This window comes from Schistocerca gregaria, chromosome 3 (assembly GCF_023897955.1).
Source record: "Schistocerca gregaria isolate iqSchGreg1 chromosome 3, iqSchGreg1.2, whole genome shotgun sequence".
Lineage (NCBI taxonomy): Eukaryota > Metazoa > Arthropoda > Insecta > Orthoptera > Acrididae > Schistocerca > Schistocerca gregaria.
Window position 1 is genome coordinate 118475363 of NC_064922.1, and position 24006 is coordinate 118499368.

A 24006-nucleotide genomic window follows, 5' to 3' on the forward strand; every position below is an offset into this window, starting at 1 on the left:
GTCCCAATATTGACACAGTACAATATTTAAACATCACCAAAGTTTCCCTTTACATTTTGCATATCTGTTTCGACATCCCCTAAAAGTCTACAGTATCGAATACTTCAATATGTCCTGTAATGTTACACAACCCCCCCATCAGCACTTCCACGTGAAACACGGAAGGGTTGATGTCCTTACATTACAAAACAGAAAAGTTTTACACATATCTTTGGTGTCTTCTTTCTTGAAGACCGGTGATCTTTCTTGAAGGTCGGTGATCTTCCTTAAAGGTCGGTATACCTCAATGCCACACACTGTATTTCAGTCTCATCTTCACAGTCCGTATGGTTTCCATATACACTGCAGACTATCACAGGCTGCAATAGCACAGTCCGCTATGAATATACAGCATACAGTGGTCAAACCCAGTTAAACATTAGCAAAAGCATTTAATAGTCGGTGGACCGGTTTTTAAGGACACAGAAATTTGAATTCTCTAAAGTCTAATTACTCAAGAAAATTTACTCTAAATAATTTCTTAAAGCTAAGAGAGGATAGACTGACAGATGGAGAAAATTGATTATACAGGATCACAGAATAAGTGTAAGATGCAATGCCAGAATACGAAAATGAAACATGACATTTGCATAGCTAGGGGACCTAGTGCTCGCCAAACACTTAGCACACAAAGAATGTATGCTCCCCTGAGGAATCAGATAAATACAACATAACAAAGTATACAAAAATATCCTGGTAAGATTACATATAAAAGTCTATAAACATCTATTATCTAAAATACTTTTTTAGATTTTTTTATACAATATCAGTTCGGTCACGTTTCGTAGGCCAAACAGTCTGCCAGAATTTGGGTAGACTAGACGGTAAGCATTCGGATGAAGATTGTCCTGAATCTTGAAAGGTCCAATGTATATGTCAAAAAACTTTTTTAATTCACCACTGATGGCTTTAGACTTCTCTTGTGTTTTAACAAGGACCAAGTCTTCAATTTTAAATTGAGTAGGCTTCAATCTTTTGTCATGTCTACATTTCCTCTTATCACTTTGAGATTTCATGGTCTTTCTCACTATTTCCTCTCTCTCTCTTGAGTACTTAATGGTTTGCAGACTGGAAAATCAATGAAATCACTAATTGGATGTGGTGGTTCACTATTATACTGTATTTCATAAGGTGAAAATTCTGTTCAGGAATGCTGTAGGCTGTTCACAACATCTGTGAATTTCTCAACATAGTCAATCCAACTAGCATGATCAGTATTGCAGTAGGTTCTAAAGAAACGCCCAATTTCCCTCATGTATCTCTCCGAAGTGTTTCCTGACGGATGATAAGCTGAAATAAGAATGTGACTTATATTTTCATCTTAAACAAAAGCTTTCCATACTCCAGAAGTAAATTGAGCCCCATTGTCTGATAAGATTTTCTGAGGTTTTCCAACCGTGCCAAAATAGTCTCCTCTAATTTTTGAAATAATGCTCTTACTGTTTGCCTTGCGAAGAGGGTATAACTTAATGAATTTTGAAAAAACATCAACCATAACAAAAATGTAGCAATAGCCTCCTCTGGTCTTCGGTAATGGTCCATATAAGTCGACAGCGACTAACTCGTGTTGTTCTTTTGGTAAGATGTTTCGCATCAATCCTCGACAAGTTTGGTTGGATACTTTTACTCTTTGGCACCTGTCACAACCCGTCAAAATTTTTCGAACCCTCCTGGTTATGTTGTTAAAGTACACATTTTCTTGGATTTTCTGGATACACTTTTGAATCCCACAATGACCAAAACTTTCATGAATGTACTTGATGAGTACATTGATGTACTGTTCAGGCCAACATAATTTCCATACATCGGTATCTACACTGTTTCTCTTGAATAGAATCCCCTTGCAGATTTTGTAATAATCTCCCACTTTTTCATGTCCCTTTTTCCCTAAATAACTTTTGACAAGTTTACAGTTCTCATTGTGGTTCTGATTCCGTCGGATGTCATTACAAATGTCTCTGATTTCTTGTTCATTGTCCACCCCTCTTAAATACATAATTTTGAATTCTTTTTCACATTCCCCACTGTCATCTTCAAAGTCACCCCCCACAGGTAGTCTAGATAAAGCATCAGCAACTACATTATCGGGTCCTCTAAGATATTTTATTGAGTAATTAAATTGTTGTAACAAGAGTGCCCACCTGGTAATCCTTCCATGATGCAACCTACATTCTTGAATATAAATTAATGCCTTATGGTCTGTGTAGACAACTACCTGGTTTCCCGATAAATAATTTCTGAATTTAGAAAATGCCCAGTAAATGGCGAAAAGCTCTTTCTCGGTAACAGTGTATTGCCTCTCATGTTTTTTCAAGGTTCGACTAGCAAAAGCAATAGACCTGTGTTCTATTTTCCCATTTATATTTACTTCTTGGAAAAGGTGAGCACCTAGGCCGTAATCACTACTATCTGCCATAATGCAAAAAGGTAAACTTAAATCAGGACGGTACAAAATTTGACTGTTACATAACTGTGTTTTTATTTCTTCAAAAGCAGCTTCACATTCCTGATCCCAAACCCACATTGCATTTTTCTTCAGCAATCTGTTAAGGCTTGGAGCATTTAGAGCTTGGGTACTAATGAACTTTCTGTAGTAACCGCACATCCCGAAAAATGACTTTAGTTGTTTCTTGGTTTTTGGAATTGGGAATTTTGCAATTGCCTCGAGTTTTTCAGGATCTGGCAAAATACCTTCCTCAGAAATACTGTGCCCCGGAAACTTAAATTTTTTCATACCAAACTTACATTTAGATAATTTAAGTGACATTCCCCCTTTCCTTAATCTATTGCAAACCTCCATCAAAGTATTAACATGTTCTTCCCAAGTTTCTCCAGTGATCAAAATGTCATCTACATACACAGTTAATTTTGCTAAAAGATCTTTTCCCAAAACAAAAACAAGTGCTCTAATGAATTCGGCTACTGAGACATTCAGCCCAAATGCTACCACACAATACTGGTAACATCTTCCCCCATACAAAAAGGCAGTATACTTTCTGGAATCATTTTCTAATTCTACTTGTTGAAATCATGATGTGAGATCTAAACTGGTCATGTATTTCATTCTTTCAAATTTATGAAGTAATTCGTCTATATTCTCGGGATGATCGGTCTCTCTTTCCAGATACTTATTTAGGTGTCTTGAATCTAGTACACGCCTGACACTGCCATCACGTTTTGCAACCACTACCGAAGGATTATTGTATTGGCTCTTACTTCTCTCAATGATGCCCCACTCTTCCATCTTTTGAAGTTCCTTTTCTACATCTTTTCTCTTTGCAATGGGTACACTATAAGGTTTTATAAAGAATGGCTCATGTGGTTTTAATCTGAGTTTACATTGATGATTCTTTACTCTGCCAGGTCTATCATCAAAAACATCACAGTAATTCCACAATAATCGTTCTAACTCTACCTTCTGTTCTTGGTTCAAATTATCTGATTCCCGTAATTTTTCTTGAACTATATCCCCATATTCTCCATCATCATAATCCTCAGTAATTTCCTCTACACAATAACCACTGTCTTTAGAAAATGTAACGTCCCTTATTTCAATTCCCTTATCAGCACAGTTTTGAACCGACATGTCAGTACTGGAACATACTCTCGTCTTAGGATCAATAAAGGTAAACAAACTCTTTTTCCCAATCAAATGCTGCATTAGCTTTTAATATCCAGTCCATACCCCACAGTACATTCTCATTTAGGACACTTATTACGAGACATCCTTGAGTAAACTGTACATCATTTATATTGAAGGACAACAACACCTGTCTATTAACAATTTTGCTCAGTTTGCCGGTAATGCCTCTAATTTTTATTCCAACAACTGGTAATTCAACAAAGTCAGGATCATGCTTAATTATATCTCTTAATTTGCTTCAAAATGGCACTAATTGGACTCCCTGTGTCAATCAAACAATACCCTTCCCGACCTGCAGCTTTAATTTTTATGTATGGACTACCAATAGTGGTGTTTTCCCTTTCTTCCTGTTCTTCATACAAAAGATCTTCTGCTATCTCATCATACCTCTGTTCCATATTTAGGTTTTCTTTATTAGGCAATACTTTCTTCAAACTTCTAGGTCTACTGGAATTTACTGGAATGTCTGGATTACTATTTACCTCACACACATCCTGACTAGTACCTCGTTTGATGATTTCATTAGGCTTAAAAGCAGAAACTGGTTCACAAATTTCCCTTAATTTGATCTTAACATCATTGTCATCACTGTAATCTTTAAATTTGTCCAAACAGATTTCAAAATAATCTCAGATGCATCAGCACAATTAACCCCCCTGTCTCCTGATGTATTACTAAGCTGAACTGGCGCAATCTGATTCTCATGTGGAATGTAGTTAGAGTTCCTGGCACAACTACTCTCAACACTATTGCTTATAACATCCTCCTTAACTTCAACATAAACTATTCCATCCAATTCACCATCAAAATCTTCTAGTACATAATCACCATTAGCCTTAACATCAACATCATCATCATCATTGCCTGAGCTTACACTACAAACACTACTAGTATCACCAACATTACTCACAACAGCATCTTCACCAACCACATCCACATGAATATCAGACTTTCCAGAAACTTCAGTACGAACATCATTATGACAACTTACATCTAAAACATCACCACACTTAAGTTTGTACAATCCAAAATTATCAAAGTTATCCTTACCTTTCATTTCAGCATTAGGTGCTTCTTCTTGATTATATAAATTTGCAATTATATCATCTTCTAAGCCTACTTCATCAAAGGTAGCCTGGTTCCTATTACAGTTGTTTCTAGTATTTTCTCTGATGACATTCCAAACTTTCCTGTCAAATTTAATTTTTTCATTCCCTCTATCTACAGATCGATCATAAGCATACTGTCTATACTGGTTAGGTCTCTGATTATAGTGCTGTCTGTTCCGGGTGAAATTAGCCTGATTTTGAAAATTCCTTGCCCCAAACTGACAGACTCCCAGTGGAGCATTTAGTCGTTTAAAGGCCTATGTCTGTCGTTTCCCTGCCTCGGGTTACCTTCTCTCATGTCATTACCCCAGGACCTGTTTCGATTTTCCCATTCTCTGTTTGAATTAAAGTGCTGATCATTCCTACCAAAATTTCTTCTGTCATTGCTATTATAATTATCCCTGTTGTTGTTAAAGTTTCTTCGTTCACTATTATTATTGTTATTTCCACGGTTCGGTTCCCACCCTACAAAGTCGTTAAATCTGTTGTTTTGTTCAAAGGCTCTATCAAGTTTGTCCACATATTTCAAGAATTGTTCTATGGACTCATCTGGACCATATACTAAACCCCATTGTACTCTTTTCGGAAGTCTCCGTTTTAGTGCATCAATTTGAGTTAGCTCATCAAATGGCTTATCCAGATGCACTAATTTTTGCAACTGTTTCTCACAATAGGGTTTCATTGAACCATCAGATTCTCTGTAACTAGGACCATTCACGAATTTACTTTTGATTCGAGCTTGCTCAGTTTCAGACCAAAATTTGGTTAGAAAACATTTTTCGAAATCTTCAAAGGGCATTTCCGCGGAACAATTCTGATTGGACCACGAAAGCGCCTCACCATCAAGTAATTTCTTTACAAATTTTATCTTAACACTATCTGTCATTAAGGACGTGAACTGCTCCTTGCAGAATTGCATGAAGTCTTTTGGGTGTATATTCTTGTCACCGGGATAAGTTTTAATGGGAAAATTTCCCCATACCCCATTACAACTATTACTAAAACCTTTTTGCAACATAGTTTCTTGTATTTCTACAAATTTTCTGTCTAGTTTTTTCGACATTACCTACTCTACTACAAATTTCTGTGACCTTTTTGTCAGAATCAGATTTGAAAGATTCAATTTCGCTTTCAAAAAATCGTTTTGTCTGGTCAAATTCATTTCTCAATTGAGAATTTTCCTCATTTACAAAATCAACAACTTTTTTAAGTTTTGACTGGTTATTTGAAATTTCGTTACTTAAATCAGTTTCAAGGACAGAAATTTTGCTCTCAACCGTGTCCACACGACAACTAAGTTCTTTTTGGTTTGACTCAAAAGTAATTCGCCATTCTTCGAGAACCTGATTAGTGTGAGCAATATGTTCTGTATTTGAATTTATTTCTGATTTTAAATCACACACAGCCTTCGAAATCGACCTGTCCATCTGTTGTTGTGTCTGTTCAATTTGTTGACGTAACTCGGCACGAGAATCGTCCATCTTCGAGTTTAACTCTGAAAACATTTGTTTTAACATTTCCAACATTCCTACACTGTCAGAAGCACTTTCCCTAATAGGTGTACTCGCTACACCGCTGTCAATACTGAAATCTGCGTCTTTTTCCATTATTTTAGGAAGCAGGTACTTATCTTAGTGTCCGTCGGCGGTCGTTGGTGTCGGTGTTTTGCGAAATTTCTTCAATTACAGGATGGTTTCGCTCGGTTGATTCACTCCTCTTCTTGTGACCCCAGAATCGACGTATTTACTTCTGAAGAATGACTGGTCCGTCGTATATCCTCTTCTTGTGGTCCCAAAACAGACGTATTTTCTTCTTGTGATCCCAGAAGAGAGGTATTTTATTTTGAAGAATCACTGGGTGGACGTTATATCCTCTGCTTCCTCCACCAAATTATAACATCCCAGGTCCTCCACCAAATTATAATATCCCAGCTTCCTCAACCAAATTATAACGTTTCAGCTCCTCAACACCAAATTAAAACGTTGCATTAGGAGGTGTCTGCTTCGTGCAAAAGGTCTTGAGTTCATATAGACGACAACAGTAATTCTTCATTACAGACGTTTATTTACAAACAGAACTGACAGACTTCACAGACTCAACAACTGACTCTCAGAGCTAACCGCACTGCACATCCGAACTGGCAACTGACAACTCCTAGGTGTATTAATATCTTTCCAAACAATGAAAGTCTTTCACAATGTTTTGTTTACAATATGATAGCAATTCACAACTTAAAACTAAATTAGACATTACAGAATTTTAGTACAGATTAAAGTAAGTAAAAGGATCAGTACATATAAATTCTTACAAGCATAATTTCCAAATAGATTTTATAACATTTTTCTACCAGCTTCTGGATAACCTTCACCAGATTTGTACCGATGTTTCCAGAAACATCCTGACACTTGATTCTGGATATTTCTTGAGTGATTTAGAACAACTATCTATATGTAAAATGATTCAAATCGTGTTTCAAAACGTAAATAAATCTTTTTAGCAATATTTCTTGATACAAATCGTCTTTCGAAATTAGGTTATGAAACAGTTTTCACAAGTTTTCGTATTTTTGCGATCATAATATAGAATTTCTCCATAGAAAGTTCCAGAAGTGTGCATTAAAAGTTCATTTACAGACCTTCTCTTTAGCTGGTGAGTTTTTAAAAGTATCTTGTCCATATTATACGAAATAATTTAGCTCAAAACTGATAATTTATACAATTAATCAGAGCTACAGCAAACAGTGAGTCTTTCTTTTACAAAATGAAATATAATTACAAAATTGAATGAAAATAGGTTACTAACACTAATATATATTTACATTAATTCTATTTTTGTTCTTTCTGTGCAAAATGTCCCAATATTGACACAGTACAATATTTGAACATCACCAAAGTTTCCCTTTACATTTTGCATATCTGTATCGACATCCCCTAAAAGTCTACAGTATCAAATACAGGTCATGAGTTGTGCTTGGGTAGCTCAGTCAGTAGAGTACTTGCCCATGAAAGGCACAGGTCTCAAGTTGGAGTCTCAGTCCGGCGCACAGTTTTAATCTGCCAGGAAGTTGCATATCAGTGAACACGCTGCTGCAGAGTGAAAATCTCCTTTTGTTATATCAGTTTTGGTTTGATGCATGAATCATTCTCAATGTTTGTGGACTACTGAGGAACAGTTACTGTTCAAACATATTCAATGGCCAGTGTTATGGTCTCAGTCAAAATTTTTCTAACATTTTCTGAGAGTAAAAGACTTTCATATTCATTGACACTACTACTGCTACTAGACTACTAGATATGACTTACAAGTGGAGCATTTCTTAAACATCTTACTGCCATGAGTTATTGGCATCTGATTCTGAGTGTTCCATTTCATTATGGTGGTAGTGTTACGAATTTATAGATATTAGGTCTCTGGTCAGGTACAAGTTAGATGCAGCATGAGGTTGTAGATACCATCACCATGTCGTAAAGGATAATGTAACAACTGGATCCATTTTGAAAGAATGGAATGTTTATTATGGGGATCAGTGCTAAGTTATTATTAGCAGTCACTGCCCCATGCTCACATGTTGTTTGGTTAGGGGCTAAAATGCAATTAAATTGCCTAAGGCTTCGCAAACAACAACTTAATTTTCAAAATCTGTCTCACGTTCATGCACTCATCTTCGTGAAGGGACATCTGTCTCAGATATGACACTGTGGAGGTCAAAGTTGTTAGCTTGAAACTAATTCATTTATTACTGGAAAGACTACTGCTACATGGTTTAAATTTCATCCATGACTTTCCATGTTTTAAATATTTTACTTTTGTGTGGATCCACACACATATAAAGCTTTTTGGAAGATATAACTGCCATTTTACTGTACACAAGGTTTTATTCCACAATCTAGATTTTGGCCTTAGGTCATTCTCAAATGTTAAAGCTGGAACAGATTAAAGCACAATAAAAGTACAACTATCAGAAAAATAGCAGGGCATATGAACTGATATATGGGCTGCATGATTTGTTCTCTTACTCACATACTGAAAGTCATTAGACCTGAGTAGAACACAAGTTATCAAGGGCGTACCCAGGATCTGAACTAGAGGGGTGGGGGGGGGGGGGGGGGGGGCAGGTCATACTAGTCTCAGGAAACAAGGACTTGAGACAACATAGAGCACTTCTTATTAAACCAGTGAAAAACTGCTTTTAACAAACATTTTAAATACAAGAATGCATGTATACAATCCAAGAAAACATGCAGCGTTTCTTATTAAATAAAACAGTAAACTAGTGAAAAACTACTTACACCATTGTAATTAAAAGATACATAGGAGTACAATCTTGCAAGGTAGAGAAATATCTGATACACTCTCAGTTATAAAATAAGGAGTTATGCATTGTTATTAATTACAGTCAATTTAAATATTAGTCAGTTATCTAAAATAAATAGTCACAAACATCATTGGAATTTAATGTGTTACAGTTGTAACACTTGATAATGGCTGAAGGCTGAAATCTAGATTGTGGAATAAAACCTATTGCACAGTACAATGGCAGTTACATCTTTCAAAAAATTTCCATGTTTGTTAGCACTTACAACTTCATTTCCAAAACATTTTGATGTTTTGTAGAAGTTAACAGTTTCATTTCATACACTGATTTTTTTTTTTTTTTTTCTGCAACAGCAATGAAGATCCACATAAGTCAGACAACAAAGGAAGCTTTAGATGAGCTTGGAGGTTTCTATACAGAGTACAGAGGAGTCATGGAGGTAAAAGTAAGTATTTTTTGTATCTAATAACAATGTAATCTATTTCGCATATGTATTGGTGGACGGAAATGCAATGATGACACACCATTCTTGATATTGTGTATGCCTGACCTGGAATCACCATCCTAAGAAAAATCACATATCCTGTTCGAAGACACCTGTAGGAGCAAGTACTTTACCATTCCACGTGCAGTGACAACAAAACGTGTCAGCAATTGACTTTCTACAAGAGCAGTATACTGGTAGCATTTTCTTTAGCAGTATTCACTCTGAGTGGGATATAAAATTTCCATCACTAGAATATGTAAAACAGTGAAATTTCTGGGCAGTGGCTGGTGCAATACACAGATAAAGGTCTCAGTAACACACATGCTCACATTTTTGGCAACTGCTTCTTGGGACCTTACAAAATACCTAAAAGACTAACAAGGGCCCAAACATTTCTATCACAGCTCATTACCTGACCACTTGGATGGTGTATTACTGGCAATCCTTGAAGGGATTTACAAGACTGAACTGTAGTTCATTTCAGTCTGCAAGCCCAAAAACACCTTACTCTGGGCAGTGGATAAGTAGAGGTGAACCAACTTTCTTACCTTCACATTCACCCGATTAAAATCCATGGACTTATTTTCTGTGGGATCATGCAAATCTAATGGTACAAACATTACCAGTCAGTGCTGAAGTTCCCCATGTATGAGATTTGGAAGTATCTGGGACTGTATATACCAGTCCAGGTATAATGGAAAATGTTTGGAACTCACAATGGCAGCTAGCTGTAGTCTGTATTGAAGAGGAAGATGGATGCCTACAACATTTTGGCATCAAATGTTATGAACCAATATACTACACACGTCAGTCTCACAATTTAGAAACTAAGCATTTCCAAATATTGTTGTTATTTCTCTTTACTGGAACTGGATTCCAATCACAAACTAGAGATGATATTTTTGAAATGTCAGATGGTCGTGTAATTCACTTTAATAAAATGGGGACTGAATTATCTTTATCACTGACAGGGTTTTAAGAATAAACAGTATTGCCAACAGCATTTTACAAGAAGAATTATGAATAATAAAAAGCAGTTTTATGCTTCCTGGTAGTCTTCAAATGTGAAGCTGTTCCTGACTGAATTAATTTTGAGAAATGGGGGAATGAGGTGGTGTGGGGGGCTGTAACAGGGGGCGCAGTCCTACAGAAGACACCATAAACTATTTCATCAAAGACAGGGAAGCTGCACACAGAATATTTCTAGTCAATGTAGCCATTACAGACAGAGAATGAATTGTATTATGAATTTAAGTTTGGAATGTTGAAAATTTGAATTTTGTGGTGAGAGAATAAAATCCAAGAACAGCAATGGCGAGAATGAAGTTAAATGTTGATGGGCTAACTGATTTGCAATTGATGAAAAATTTGGGTGTGTGATCCAAGATTTCTCTGGCATAAAGTGTACCTCAATGGTCCTTACCTATTCCATCAGAAGTAATTATATAAACTGCACCATGCTTTGATAACAGTTAAGGTGTTGCATGGAACATATAAGTAATTAAATCGGATAGCATTGCCTCACATGCTCAAAATGTTGCATACTTACTCTGATTTTATCAAGCATAGCACTTTGGAAAAATATGGGAGAATGTGATATGCAGTATATGATCTTGGTTTATTAGTTATTCAGATTATTATGAATGAAGAATGGACTGTAAACAAAACACTGACTGCTGTAGGAGGGAGAGTTGTTCCTGGAGGATAATGTACACAAGAACATGATGGTATTTGGTCATTACTTCAGTCTGGTGACAGATTTTAGAATCACATGAAGGAATTTACCATCACATGCTGCTTCTGCCATTTCCTACACTTTTTATAGCTGTTAGCCATGATGATGTGATTCATGCATCATTTGTAAATAGTTGGAGTTCTACACATTTAATTGCTGTATAAAATATTATAGCTATTTGGAATACACTGTTAATTCTTCAGTTACAGATTTTAAGGATAAGTAAAATTCTACATAATTTTAATTTTTGTTATAGAGGGTTGAGCCATACTTCATTGGTCTTGCACTAAATTGTAAAAGATGAAGATCTTTTATTGTGGAACATGATTTTTGTAGATTAAATGTGTTTTGTTAATGTCTTAATCAGTTTACCTTCCAGTAGCTACAATTTTTAAATGTGTTTAACTCATATCTGGTTTTCCAAAATCCTTCTGCTTAATGTAATTTCACTTTCTGATTGTTGGTGTGCAATAGAGTAAAAGTGTAGCAGATAAATGATTAAATAAAATACCCTATTGATATTTTTTTTATTACAACACTTTAATTTAAATACAGTATTTGTCCCTAGTTACATGACCATGCTGTACTGTGGAACAGGTTCCCATATTTGGAAGGAAAAATCTTAATTTTGTAGAGAAGAGTTTTCAATTTCAGAAAAAGATTGCAGTGCATAAAAAGTGAATGCCACCATTTAACAAAAAAATAAGAAAATAGTTTAAACTTCTATTACGGGGCTGGCTAGAGGCAAAAGTCTGAAAAGTGTTCCAAGGCACAACACTATCCCCTAATACCAGAATAATTGAAACCATCTAGCATTATCATGACTGTTGAGGTACACCACATGACATCACACACTAATAGTGCTCAAGTAGAGGTAATATGATAAGAAATTCAGGAACTAATGAAATACATGCAAGATGATGAAAATTTGATTTTGATGGGTGACTGAAATGCTAAACCACAAGCGGGTAAATGAAAACATAATTGTTGTGTCAGCAACTGTGGGTACTTTCTAATTAATAGAAAACTTTATTTCTATCAAGGGAAGAAACGTAACTTTATTTCTATGCTGGCGGTGCAATTACTTTTCCTTATTACTACTCACAAATGCTGACTGTGTATCATCCTCCTATTACTCAGTTTTAATTGTCTAAAAGACAGTGACTGAACTGGGCCAACCAGTGCTGGACAGCTGGTTAAATCAATGTTAACAGGGGGGTGATGAAATCTGTCATCCTGGAGGTTTGGTGCTACCCATTCTTTCCACTGGTGTGTGGGTCAGAGCCTTCTTGAGGCCATTTCATAGTGCTGTGCTGGTCGACATCCCCCTCTCCCAAGGTGTTGCATTATTGTCATGGAGGGAGCCATTTTATGACAATGATCACTGATGAGGATCCAGGAGCCGCACTTGGAACCAACGCCAAGCATCTGGCCACGCCCTGAAGTCTGTCCTGTGCCCTGCAGGCAACATTGGTTGGGAAACACCCAGAAAGGTGTCCATCCTCTTCCTGAGTCAATCTAATGAAAAAGAGAGGGGTAACATGTGTTGATGGTGGTGACACCAGGTTCACTGAGGACACCAGGATGAGTGCTGGGAAGTTGAGTTCCTGTGGTGAAGGCAAAGGGTCCAGCTCCAGTGGTTACACAGGCAGTGCCAAAGAGGTATTTGCAGGCAGCCCTGCTGGCCACAAGATCCCAATAGGATGCAAATCCGGGGACAAAAAATTTATGGAAGAATCTAGCATTCGACAAGCATGAATCTGGTTCTGGTGGCGGCACAGCCACCCAGCAGGACCTTGAATTAAATACATACAAATGCTCAAATTTCAAAGAATCATTCATCTCTCCCAGCATCTGGTGTGACCAGAATGATAAAGAGTAAATTCATCAGGAGCAAAGTGATGCTCGTGAAGTGTGAGAGGCGCTGTACACTGTGGTGGATGTAGCAATTGGAGCAGTGTGCAGTGGTGCAGGCCACGTAGAAACTCTGCCGGTGATGGACCATCGTGGGGCTGTGAGTGGTAAATTGTGAGGAAGAGCTGCAGCAATTGCTCCAATATCTGGGAAGTAGATAAGCTTTTCATCTGTTGTTTGAACATATGTCCAAATCATTCAGCTTCTACATTTGACTGAGGATGAAATGAAGCACTGATAAGGTGAGCGATACTATTGGCTGCACAAAACTGTTCAAAGTCATGAGCCATAAAGTGTGGTCTGTTGCCTGTAACCAGCACTCCAGGCAAACCATGCAAGCAAAAAAAAAAGACAAAGACAAAAGCCTGAATGGTATTATCCAATGTGGTTGAGTTCATGGGCACTGCAAATGGATATTTGCTAATAGAGTCCACAACAATAGGCCAATAAATGTTCCAAAAGGGACTGGCAAATTCAATATACATTCATTGCCATGGCAATTGAGACACTGACCCAGCTGAAAATGTTAGTGGTGGTCTGATAGACTTTTCAGCACAACTGTAATACTGCCACGGTGCTAACTGTTTTTTGTGCAAAATTCCCCCATGACCTTGGTGGAGCAATTGCAACACACCTTTTTGCAACACTTTAGGAATAAGCACACATGAATGTCCAGAGTCATTTTCATTAAGCTCACACCATGCTGGATGAAGAGGCTAAGCCAATGAGCAAAATATCAAGGCACAAAATAATTATAAATGTTTTTCGCTAAACAAGGCCAAGCAGTGCACATGTAGTGGAACAAAAGGTTAAAGTCAGGGTCTACTTCTGTGGCCTGAGTGACTTTCCTATAGTGCAGTGGAAAAGTCTGTAAAAGTTCAGCATCCTGCACATCAATCTGACAGCAATGTGCAACAGTAGTGTTGAATTCAAAATCAGGAGCAACAGATGGGGAGAAAGGGCATTAAAATTTGCAAGCTTCAGTGTGAGCTGGTACAGTATTTTGTACTAATATTGTGAAATAACAAAGACAAATGTTGCAGCTTCTGAACCATGCATTACAGAACAGGTTGGGACAGATGAAACAAAGACTGAAGCAGCTTATGGTCCATCCATAGTTAAAACTTCTGATCAAATGGAAAATGGTGAAACTTTGTCATGCCATAGATAATAGCGAGCACTTCCTTCTTGATTTGGAAATAGTTGCGGTGAGTCTTGGCCAATAACTTAGAAGCACAAGCAGTCAGCCTGTCTTGTGAACTAAATCTGTGTAAGAGCACAGCTCTGATTCTGTACAGAGAAGTGTCCACTGTTACAGCCACAAGCTTAGTGAGATCAAAATGAACAAGGCATCTGTCACTCAACAAGACATTTTTACGTTTCAGGAACGCATCTTCACTGTCTTTGGACTGTACAGAAGGTACACTCTTTCAGCACAAATGATGCAACAAGCTGTGATCTGGGCTGTTTTGGGTATGAACCCGATACAATGTCAACTTCAAAAGATTTGACTGCAATTCCATCATGGCCTGTGGAGCAAGGAGGTCCCAGATAGGCAGCAAATGAGATTGTAGGGGATGAACACCTTGGTTATTAAGAACATGGCCTAAGTACTGAATTTAAGTCTGAAAAAAGGGGCACATTTGTCCAAGCGACACTTAAAACCTGCAGTGATTGAATAAGCTTTTGAAAGTTACTGATATGTTCCAGCAATATACATCCTGACAAAATGTATCATCCACATAATCTGAACAGAATGGAGCCTCTGCAATAATCTGTTGTAAGTAGCCTTGAATATGTTGTTGTTGTTGTGGTCTTCATTCCTGAGACTGGTTTGATGCAGCTCTCCATGCTACCCTATTCTGTGCAAGCTGCTTCATCTCCCAGTACTTACTGCAACCTACATCCTTCTGAATCTGCTTGGTGTATTCATCTCTTGGTATCCCTCTACAATTTTTACCCTCCATGTTGCCCTCCAATGCAAAATTTGTGATACCGTGATGCCTCATAACATGTCCTACCAACCGGTCACTTTTTCTTGTCAAGTTGTGCCACAAACTCCTCTTCTCCCCGATACTGTTCAGTACCGCATCATTACTTATGTGATCTACCCATCTAATCTTCAGCATTCTTCTGTAGCACCACATTTCATAAGCTTCTATTCTCTTCTTGCCCAAACTATGTATCGTCCACGTTTCCCTTCCATACATGGCTACACTCCACAGAAGTACTTTTAGAAATGACTTCCTAACACTTAAATTTATACTCAATGTCAACAAATTCCTCTTCTTCAGAAACACGTTCCTTGCCATTGGCAGTCTACATTTTTTATCCTCTCTAATTCGACCATCATCAGTTATTTTACTCCCCAAATATCAAAACTCCTTTACTACTTTAAGTGTCTCATTTCCTAATCTTGATTCCTCCAGAATCACACAACTTAATTCAACTACATTCCAGTATCTTTGTTTTGCTTTTGTTGATGTTCATCTTATACCCTCCTTTCAAGACACTGTCAATTCCATTCAACTGCTCTTCCAAGTCCTTTGCTGACTCTGACAGAATTACAATGTTATCAGCGAACCACAAAGGTTTTATTTCTTCTCCATGGATTTTAATACCTACTGTGAATTTTTCTTTTGTTTCCTTTACTGCTTACTCTATATACAGATTGAATAACATAGGGGAGAGGCTACAACCCTGTCTCACTCCCTTCACATCCACTGCTTCCCTTTCATGCCCCTCGACTCTTATAACTGCCATGTGGTTTCTGTACAAATTATAAATAGCCTTTTCCTCCCTGTATTTTACCCCTGCCATCTTTAGAATTTGAAAGAGAGTATTCCAGTCAACATTGTCAAAAGCTTTCTCCAAGTCTACAAATGCTAGAAATGTAGGTTTGCCTTTCCTTAATCTTTCTTCTAAGATATGTCGTAAGGTCAGTATTGCCGCAGTAATTCCAGCATTTCTATGGAATCCAAACTGATCTTCCCCAAGGTTGGCTCCTACCAGTTTTTTCCATTTGTCTGTAAAGAATTCGTGTTAGTATTTTGAAGCTGTGACTTATTAAACTGATAGTTCGGCAATTTTCACATCTGTCAACACTTGCTTTCTTTGGGATTGGAATTATTATATTCTTCTTGAAGTCTTAGGGTATTTTGCCTGTCTCATATATCTTGCTGTAGTGGTAGTGTTTTGTCAGGACTGGGTCTCCCAAGGCCGTCAGTAGTTCTAATGGAATGTTGTCTACTCCCGGGTCCTTGTTTCGACTCAGGTCTTTCAATGCTCTGTCAAACTCTTCACGCTATTTTCCATTTCATCTTCATCTACATCCTCTTCCATTTCCATAATACTGTCCTCAAGTACCTTGCCCTTGTATAGAGCCTCTATATACTCCTTCCACCTTTCTGCTTTCCTTTATCTTATAACTGGGTTTCCATCTGAGCTCTTGATATTCATATAAGTGGTTCTCTTTACTCCAAAGGTCTCTTTGATTGTCCTGTAGGCAGTATCTATTTAACCCCTAGTGAGATAAGCCTCTACATCCTTACATTTGTCTTCTAGCCATCCCTGCTTAGCCATTTTGCACTTCCTGTCGATCTCATTTTTGAGACTTTTTGACTCCTTCATTTATTGCATTTTTATATTTTCTCCTTTCATCAATTAAATTCAATATTTCTTCTGTTACCCAAGGATTTCTACTAGCCCTCGTCTTTTTACCTACTTGATCCTCTGCTGCCTTCACTACTTCATCCCTCATAGCTACCCATTCTTCTTCTACTGTATTTCTTTCCCCCATTCCTGTGAATTGTTCCCTTATGCTCTCCCTGAAACTCTGTACAACCTCTGGTTTAGTCATTTTATCCAGGTCCCATCTCCTTCAATTCCCACCTTTTTGCAGTTTCTTCAGTTTTAATCTACACTACCTTCTTTTATGATTCTTGAACCAAGTGTTAGCTATGATTAAGTTATGCTCTGTGCAAAATTCTAGCAGACGACTTCCTCTTTCATTTCTTAGCCCCAATCCATATTCACCTACTATGTTTCCTTGCCTCCCTTTACCTACTACCGAATTCCAATCACCCATGACTATTAAATTTTCGTCTCCCTTCACTACCTGAATAATTTATTTTATCTCATCATACATTTCATTAATTTCTTCATCATGTGCAGAGCTAGTTGGCATATAAACTTGTACTACTGTAGTAGGGATGGGCTTCGTGTCTATCTTGACCACCATAATGTGTTTACTATGTTGTTTATAGTAGGTTACTCACACTCCTATTTTTTTATTCATTATTAAACCTACTCCTGCATTACCCCTATTTGCTTTTGTATTTATAATCCTGTATTCACCTGACCAAAAGCCTTGTATCTCTTGCCATCGAATTTCACTAACTCCCACTATATCTAACTTTAACCTATCCATTTCCCTTTTTAGATTTTCTAACCTACCTCCCCGATTAAGGGATCTGACATTCCACGTTCCAATCCGTAGAATGCCAGTTTTCTTTCTCCTGATAACGACGTCTTCTTGAGTAGTCCCCACCCGGAGACCCGAATGGGGGACTATTTTACCTCCGGAATATTTTACCCAACAGTACACCGTCATCTTTTAACCATACAGTAAAGCTGCATGCAGATTGGAATATGGCAGGTGTGAAATCGCTGCCAAAGGGAAAGCGCAAACACTTACTGAGACTAGGAATTTGCAAACACGCATTATGTAAGTCAGTTTTTTTAAAAATACCAGCCTACACAAAGTCTGTCCATTAATTCTTCTGATGAAGCAATGGATGAGTATCAATTGTTGTTTGTGGATTCAGAGTGGATTTAAAGTTGGCACCAAGATGAAGTTGTCCAGAAGGCTTTGGTAAGATTACTAAGAAAAAAGCCCATTGACTAGTCTGAATAGGAACAGTAACAATTTCGTATTGCAATTCTTTAAGTTCACTTGCAACTTGGTCTCCAAGTGCATGAGGGATGGGACATGCCCCAAAAACACTTAGATTGCACATTGTCATGTGTGCCACAAAATTGTTTGCTCAGCCAAATCCATCGGAAAATAAATCCAGAAACTCTGTAATCAGTTGAGTAACACTGTCTTTTGGTTTGAAATCAGAAGCAGAAAGTGCACTGTCCTTAATATGAAGACCAAATAAATCAAATGAATCTAACCCAAAAATATTTTCAGTCTCGTAAATTAAAATGGTAAGTGTCGCTGTTCTGGTGTGAGACTGCAATGTGGCATGCAAACTACATGTATGAAGACTGCAATGTCCTGACCATTATATGCAGTAAGAATCATTTTGCTGATTGAGGCAAGCCCAACTGTTAATAAGTGGCATGATTAGGCAATGTAATGGAAGCACCAGTGTCTAACTGAAATCACACACACCATCCAGCAGTGACCAATTTCACAAACAGTTTGTTTGACAGTTGTTGCACAACACTTAGTTGGGGTGGAGGCACATCCTGAATTTGGTCATTACTAGTAACAGTAGCTGGTTTAGAAAAAAACTACATTCACTGAGTGAGAATGTGCATCATGCTTATGAGAGTGAATGGGTGGAGTTCTTCTCCTGTTGCAAACATACAGACTGTACATGACCTAGCTTTCCACAAACAAAGTAAGGTGCGTTCTGTGAACGCCAATGTTATCTTGCAGAAGGGACGTGATTTCACAGCAGACACATACAGTGACACTTGTTTTTCTGGCAACGCCACAGTGGCCTGTTTGCATGTGCTGCTAGGCTGTACCTATTTGTCACTTTGTGTTACACTGCAAATGGGAGCTACCTCAAAGTTTTGCATGGCACCATCACGAGTCCTGATGTTCAGTAATTCATAACATTTGTTTCAAAGTAGGATCCGAGTGTTCAAGAATCCTACTGTCTGCTGTCTGGCACATTGTATGTAACTGCATCATGAATTGTTGAGTCACTTAGTACTCTCCATAGCATTGAAAACAACACTGTCATTCAGTGATCCACTGATGGTATGTCGGTTGTGGCCCTTTCCATAACTGAAAGAACTTGTAACAGGCTGTACATATCCTCATGATACTTAGTAATGCGAGAAACTAAATATTCAAACACTAGAAACTCTGACCTACTATTCAGGAATGACTTCTGAGCAAGGCAATAAACTCCTGTGCTGGTCATTGACAAGAAATAAAAAGTTTCACAGTACCTTGCACTTGATGTTTAGCACAAAGAGCATCAATCTGAGAGGGCACACATTCCATTCCTCTTGTTGTTTATTGAAAGCTTGGAATGGTGGAATGCACAGAGTTGGTGCTGTGGATGTGGCTGGCAGTTGAGGTGCAGTTTATTCAGCAGTAGCAGCTTGTGCATTAATGATGTGCGGGGCTTCCATCGTCAACTGCAACATTTGGTAGTTCTGAAACTGAATAAACTGCATTAGATCAAAAACAGAAACAGCCAGTGGCATTGGCACAGGTGGCGGAGGAAGCAGATTAGGGGTCATTTTAATGAGGGGCATGCTGGAACAAACTAATTACACATAAATAGTGAAAGTATAATGGCTACTCAGCAGTAACGAACACAATTAGTAGTAATGCACCTCTGGAAGGAAGGAGAGAAATATTAGTGATGTGCTGTGACAGAGTGACATAGAGCGAAGACAGCAATGGTTCTGTAACCCCCATCACCAAATGTTTCGTCCACTACTGTTGGAGTCAGCACCAACACAAACAAGGAAGGAGAGAAGTAGGGATGGCCGATGGTAGGAATCCAAAATCATCTATGCAAAACAGTCCTAATTAATAGAAAACTGTATTTCTATTAAGGGAGGAAACATAATATGATTCCTGTGCTTCCTGTGCATTTACATTTCACTATTTGCTACTCGTAGAGTGCAGGCTGTGTGTCATCTTCCTATTACTCACTACTGATGCTCTCGAACACTGTGAGTGAACAGGGCTGACCAGTGATGGGTGGCTGGTTATATCAGCATTGACAGGAGGTGCTGAACTCTATCTTCCTGGAGGTGTGGTGTTCCTTATTCTTTCCATTGGCGTGCAGGTCAGTGCCTTCTTGATGCCATTGTGGAGTGCTGCACGGGTTGGTGTGCAGTTGATGCTTTATTACTGCACAATAATTACTGGAGAACACAAGCTGGAGGAAAGAGTGGAACAATGACTGAAATCTTCCTAGTTTCCATCTAGACAATACACACTTCAGTAAATTGGAAAAAGACCACCAAGTTACACTATTTTTGTACGTACTGTGTTCACTGAATCTCTCACAACTTGAAAATATGGCTTAAAAAATGTACAACAAAACAATTTTATGCACACATACAAGCAGCGTAGATGAAGATATCTGAGGTGGACATTCCAAATCTCAGCGTCATAATGTGGTGTCCTCACTGGATATGTATTGGCAGGTTGCTTGCTTCCAGAAAATACAGTGAACCAGGAAACCCTTTTGAAGCTTGCTGTTTGAGATATGTCACCACCTGCTGCTCTCATGACTACACTACCAGAAGACAACATAAGTAGCTGGGCCTTTGGGACTGCTCCCAGAAATCACTGACCATTGAATGCCGGGACTTCTCATGGCCAAAAAATACAGCTATCACCCTACTGCAAGGAAGTGGCTATTAGCATCCATCCACTGTGGTGTTATTGATCTGAAAAGTTTACTCCTTCGGCATCTTACTGTATAAGGATAGGCCACTGCTAGTCCCTCATTGTGTTGTATATAACAGAAAATAAATTAACTAAAGTCATCATGGTCGTGGTTATTTGCTTGACTCAGTTCATCAAAATTTCAACCACAAACCATGATCTGACAACATGCAAATTCCATACAGCTTGCCTTGCCTAGACTAGGCCAGCCTTCCTGACATTCATCCTATAGGACCAGAAGTAGATCAGCAATGTACCAATGACCTCATGTTTGGTACATTGTAATGAGCTACAATTGTTATGAGGTTACCCCTTTATGATGTGTATTCTAGCCAATGTACTCTCTTTTATTGGTCATGGGCTTCTAAGTGTTATCTTTTTAATGGCTAGGAGTGCAGTACAATGACAAGACAGGTAGCAGTGCAGAAGCCATACATGACTAAACAAAGTTTCATGTTACTGATAATAGAAGATGATACACAAACACAAACATGATACAAAAGGAATCTGGCAGTACTTACTGCTTTGATATTAAAGAAAAAGTGAAAAAAGTAACTGGATGAAAGATGAAAGTGGAAAACAGTTGTGGATGTAAGGTAATGGCAGGAATATCAAAATGTGGGTAGGAAATCCTTTATATGGGGAAAAGTAAAAAGCACAATTAACAAATTCAAAAGTATGTGTGAAGGGGAATAACTCTAGTAGTGTGATACAGAAAACGAATGAATGGTGTCAAGAGATACATCACCTAGTGCTGCCAAAAATATTCACAGAACCCTGTAATTTAGGGCCAAAGAACATTCTTATGCTAACCCTAATACAAAAAACAAGAGCAGACAAGTATGAGAATTGTCAGGATGTTGACCAACTAGCTCCACTTTTAAATTGTTAAGTGTAACACAGAGGGATGATACTGAATATTTCTTCTTAAAAATGATTCAGAGTTAGCTGTAAAGCATGTCTGATTTTGTTGTTTTGTGTTCCCCAGTCGAAAGACTGGTCTCATGCAGCTATACATAACAGTCTGTCATGTGCAAGTGTATTCAATCAGCAAAACTACTGTGACCTACAGCCACTTAAATCTGATTACTGTAGCCAAACCTTGGTCACCTTCTACAGCCCTTACCCCCCTCCCTGCCCCCACATTATCCTTTATTGCCACATTAACTATTCCTTGATACCTGACAATGTGTCGTATCAATGCATCCCTTTTTTTAGTCAAGTTGTGCCATACAACTCTTTTCTCTCCAAATTGATTTAGTAACACTTCATTAGTTACTTGATCTATCCATCTAACCTTTAGCATTCTTCTGTAACACTACATTTCAGAAATTTCTATTCACCTCTTGTCTATATTATTCACCACCCACATTTCACTGCCATACAAGATTATACTCAAGACAAATACTTTCAGAAACAACTTCATAACATTTAAATTTATATTAGATGTTAATGAATTTCTCTTTTTCAGAAATACTTTTTTGCTATTGCCAGTTTTCTTTTTATATCCTCTTAACTTCAACAATTGTCAGTCATTTTTCTGCCCAAGTGCAAACTGCACCAATTCCCTCAGTGTAACCTGATTTAATTTGGCTGAATTTCATTACCTTTGTTTCCGTTTTGTTTATTAGGGTTGCCCAAGTTCTGGTAATCAGGGAATTTCAAACATGTCAGGGAGATATCAGGGAATTTTGAAAAATGACTGAAAAAATCTTGTTTTATGTCAGTCAATGGAATGGTTTGTTTACTGACATATCATGCAATGTCGCTGGCTGGGTGTTGCTTCCCTACTCCCTTATTCTAACTGATTCTCCCATTTCTACCACTCCCCTCAGCTTGTAGTCAGTGCTGCCACCACTTCTTGCCGCTAGCCTGGCAGCTACCAATGAGTGGCGGGAGGGTGTGAGGAGTAGTTTGTTCAGATCTGATTCTCACAGATTGTAGTGGCCGAAGATGACGATCATGTGTGCATGAGTTGTGTTTGAGTGATTGTGTGAATGTGTGTGTGCTCTCATTTTCTGACAAAGGCTCTGACCAAAAATTTAGTTGTGAGGGTGTGGTTGTCTTTTCTATGTCCCTATCTGTGGTTCAGCGATCATCTTTACGTTGAGTTGCTACCTATCCTCATTACTACTGATTTTCAGAGTATTTGCACAGGTTATCTGTTGCATGGATTGATCACTGCAGTCTCATTTCATCAGCATGGTGTCTGTGACATGTGAATAGCTGGCCACAAGTGGACTTCCATGATGGGCCAAGACTGCAGACCATTTCTGTCGCTATCTCTAATGGATCGGACCTGCCAATCTGAATCCCATTTCCCACTATTGTGTAAGCCCTGCCCGTTGGATCTAGTCTCACCAATCTACCCAAAGGGCAGGTCTGTTTTTGTGTGGCATAGTTCAATGGATTTTCATGGTTTATCCTTGGACTTGACACCACAGTGCTCCTCGGCAGGCAAGAGGCCATGGTCGAGGGATTTCAGGAATTGTGACAGTCTCACTGCAGGTACATTGTACATTGTGGCATTTTATATACAATTTATTTATTCTAGTACATTTTGGCACCTCAAAAGCAGTTTATATATTATAAAGTATGGACAATAAAAATAAGAAAATTGTGTCACTCACTGGTGGCTTGTATGATAGGTGCTCATGTATTACTTGAAAGAAAAATCACACAATACCTGTTAAACAATGGATTCAACACTGTGAGTAATAACTGACAATAATGAACATAGTAGAAACAGCATTTTATTGGTGGCGACCTATAGTATTGGGGTACACAACTCTTCCCCATCTTATACACTTCTTCAAAACATCTACATTTTTCTGATGTAATTTCTGAAATCATTGAAGGTATTTTAAATCTGCCTTGTGACTACAAGGAGCTGTGTATTTTTGTCTCCAAATGAGTTTCGTTTTATTGAAATAAAATGACAACAGTGGTTTTAATGAAACACATGTACCATTTGACTTGCTCTCTCCATCTGAAAGCAGTTCATTACAAAAGAGGTTGATATTAGTACTTAAGATTTTTGCTCACATAGAGTAGAAATATAGAAGACCTTACATTTTTTGTCAACTTATGTCTTTACTTACCCTTGAGAT

At 38.0% G+C, this 24006-nt stretch overlaps 1 protein-coding gene across 1 annotated transcript in view; it reads left to right on the top strand.

Moving 5' to 3' along the window:
- LOC126355276 (uncharacterized) overlaps positions 1 to 24006 on the top strand; it is a 384087-nt gene that overhangs the window by 352142 nt on the left and 7939 nt on the right. The window contains exon 13 of the mRNA XM_050005563.1: positions 9460 to 9551. Within this exon, the coding sequence (XP_049861520.1) occupies positions 9460 to 9551 (92 nt within the window). The remainder of the gene's footprint in view (positions 1 to 9459; positions 9552 to 24006) is intronic.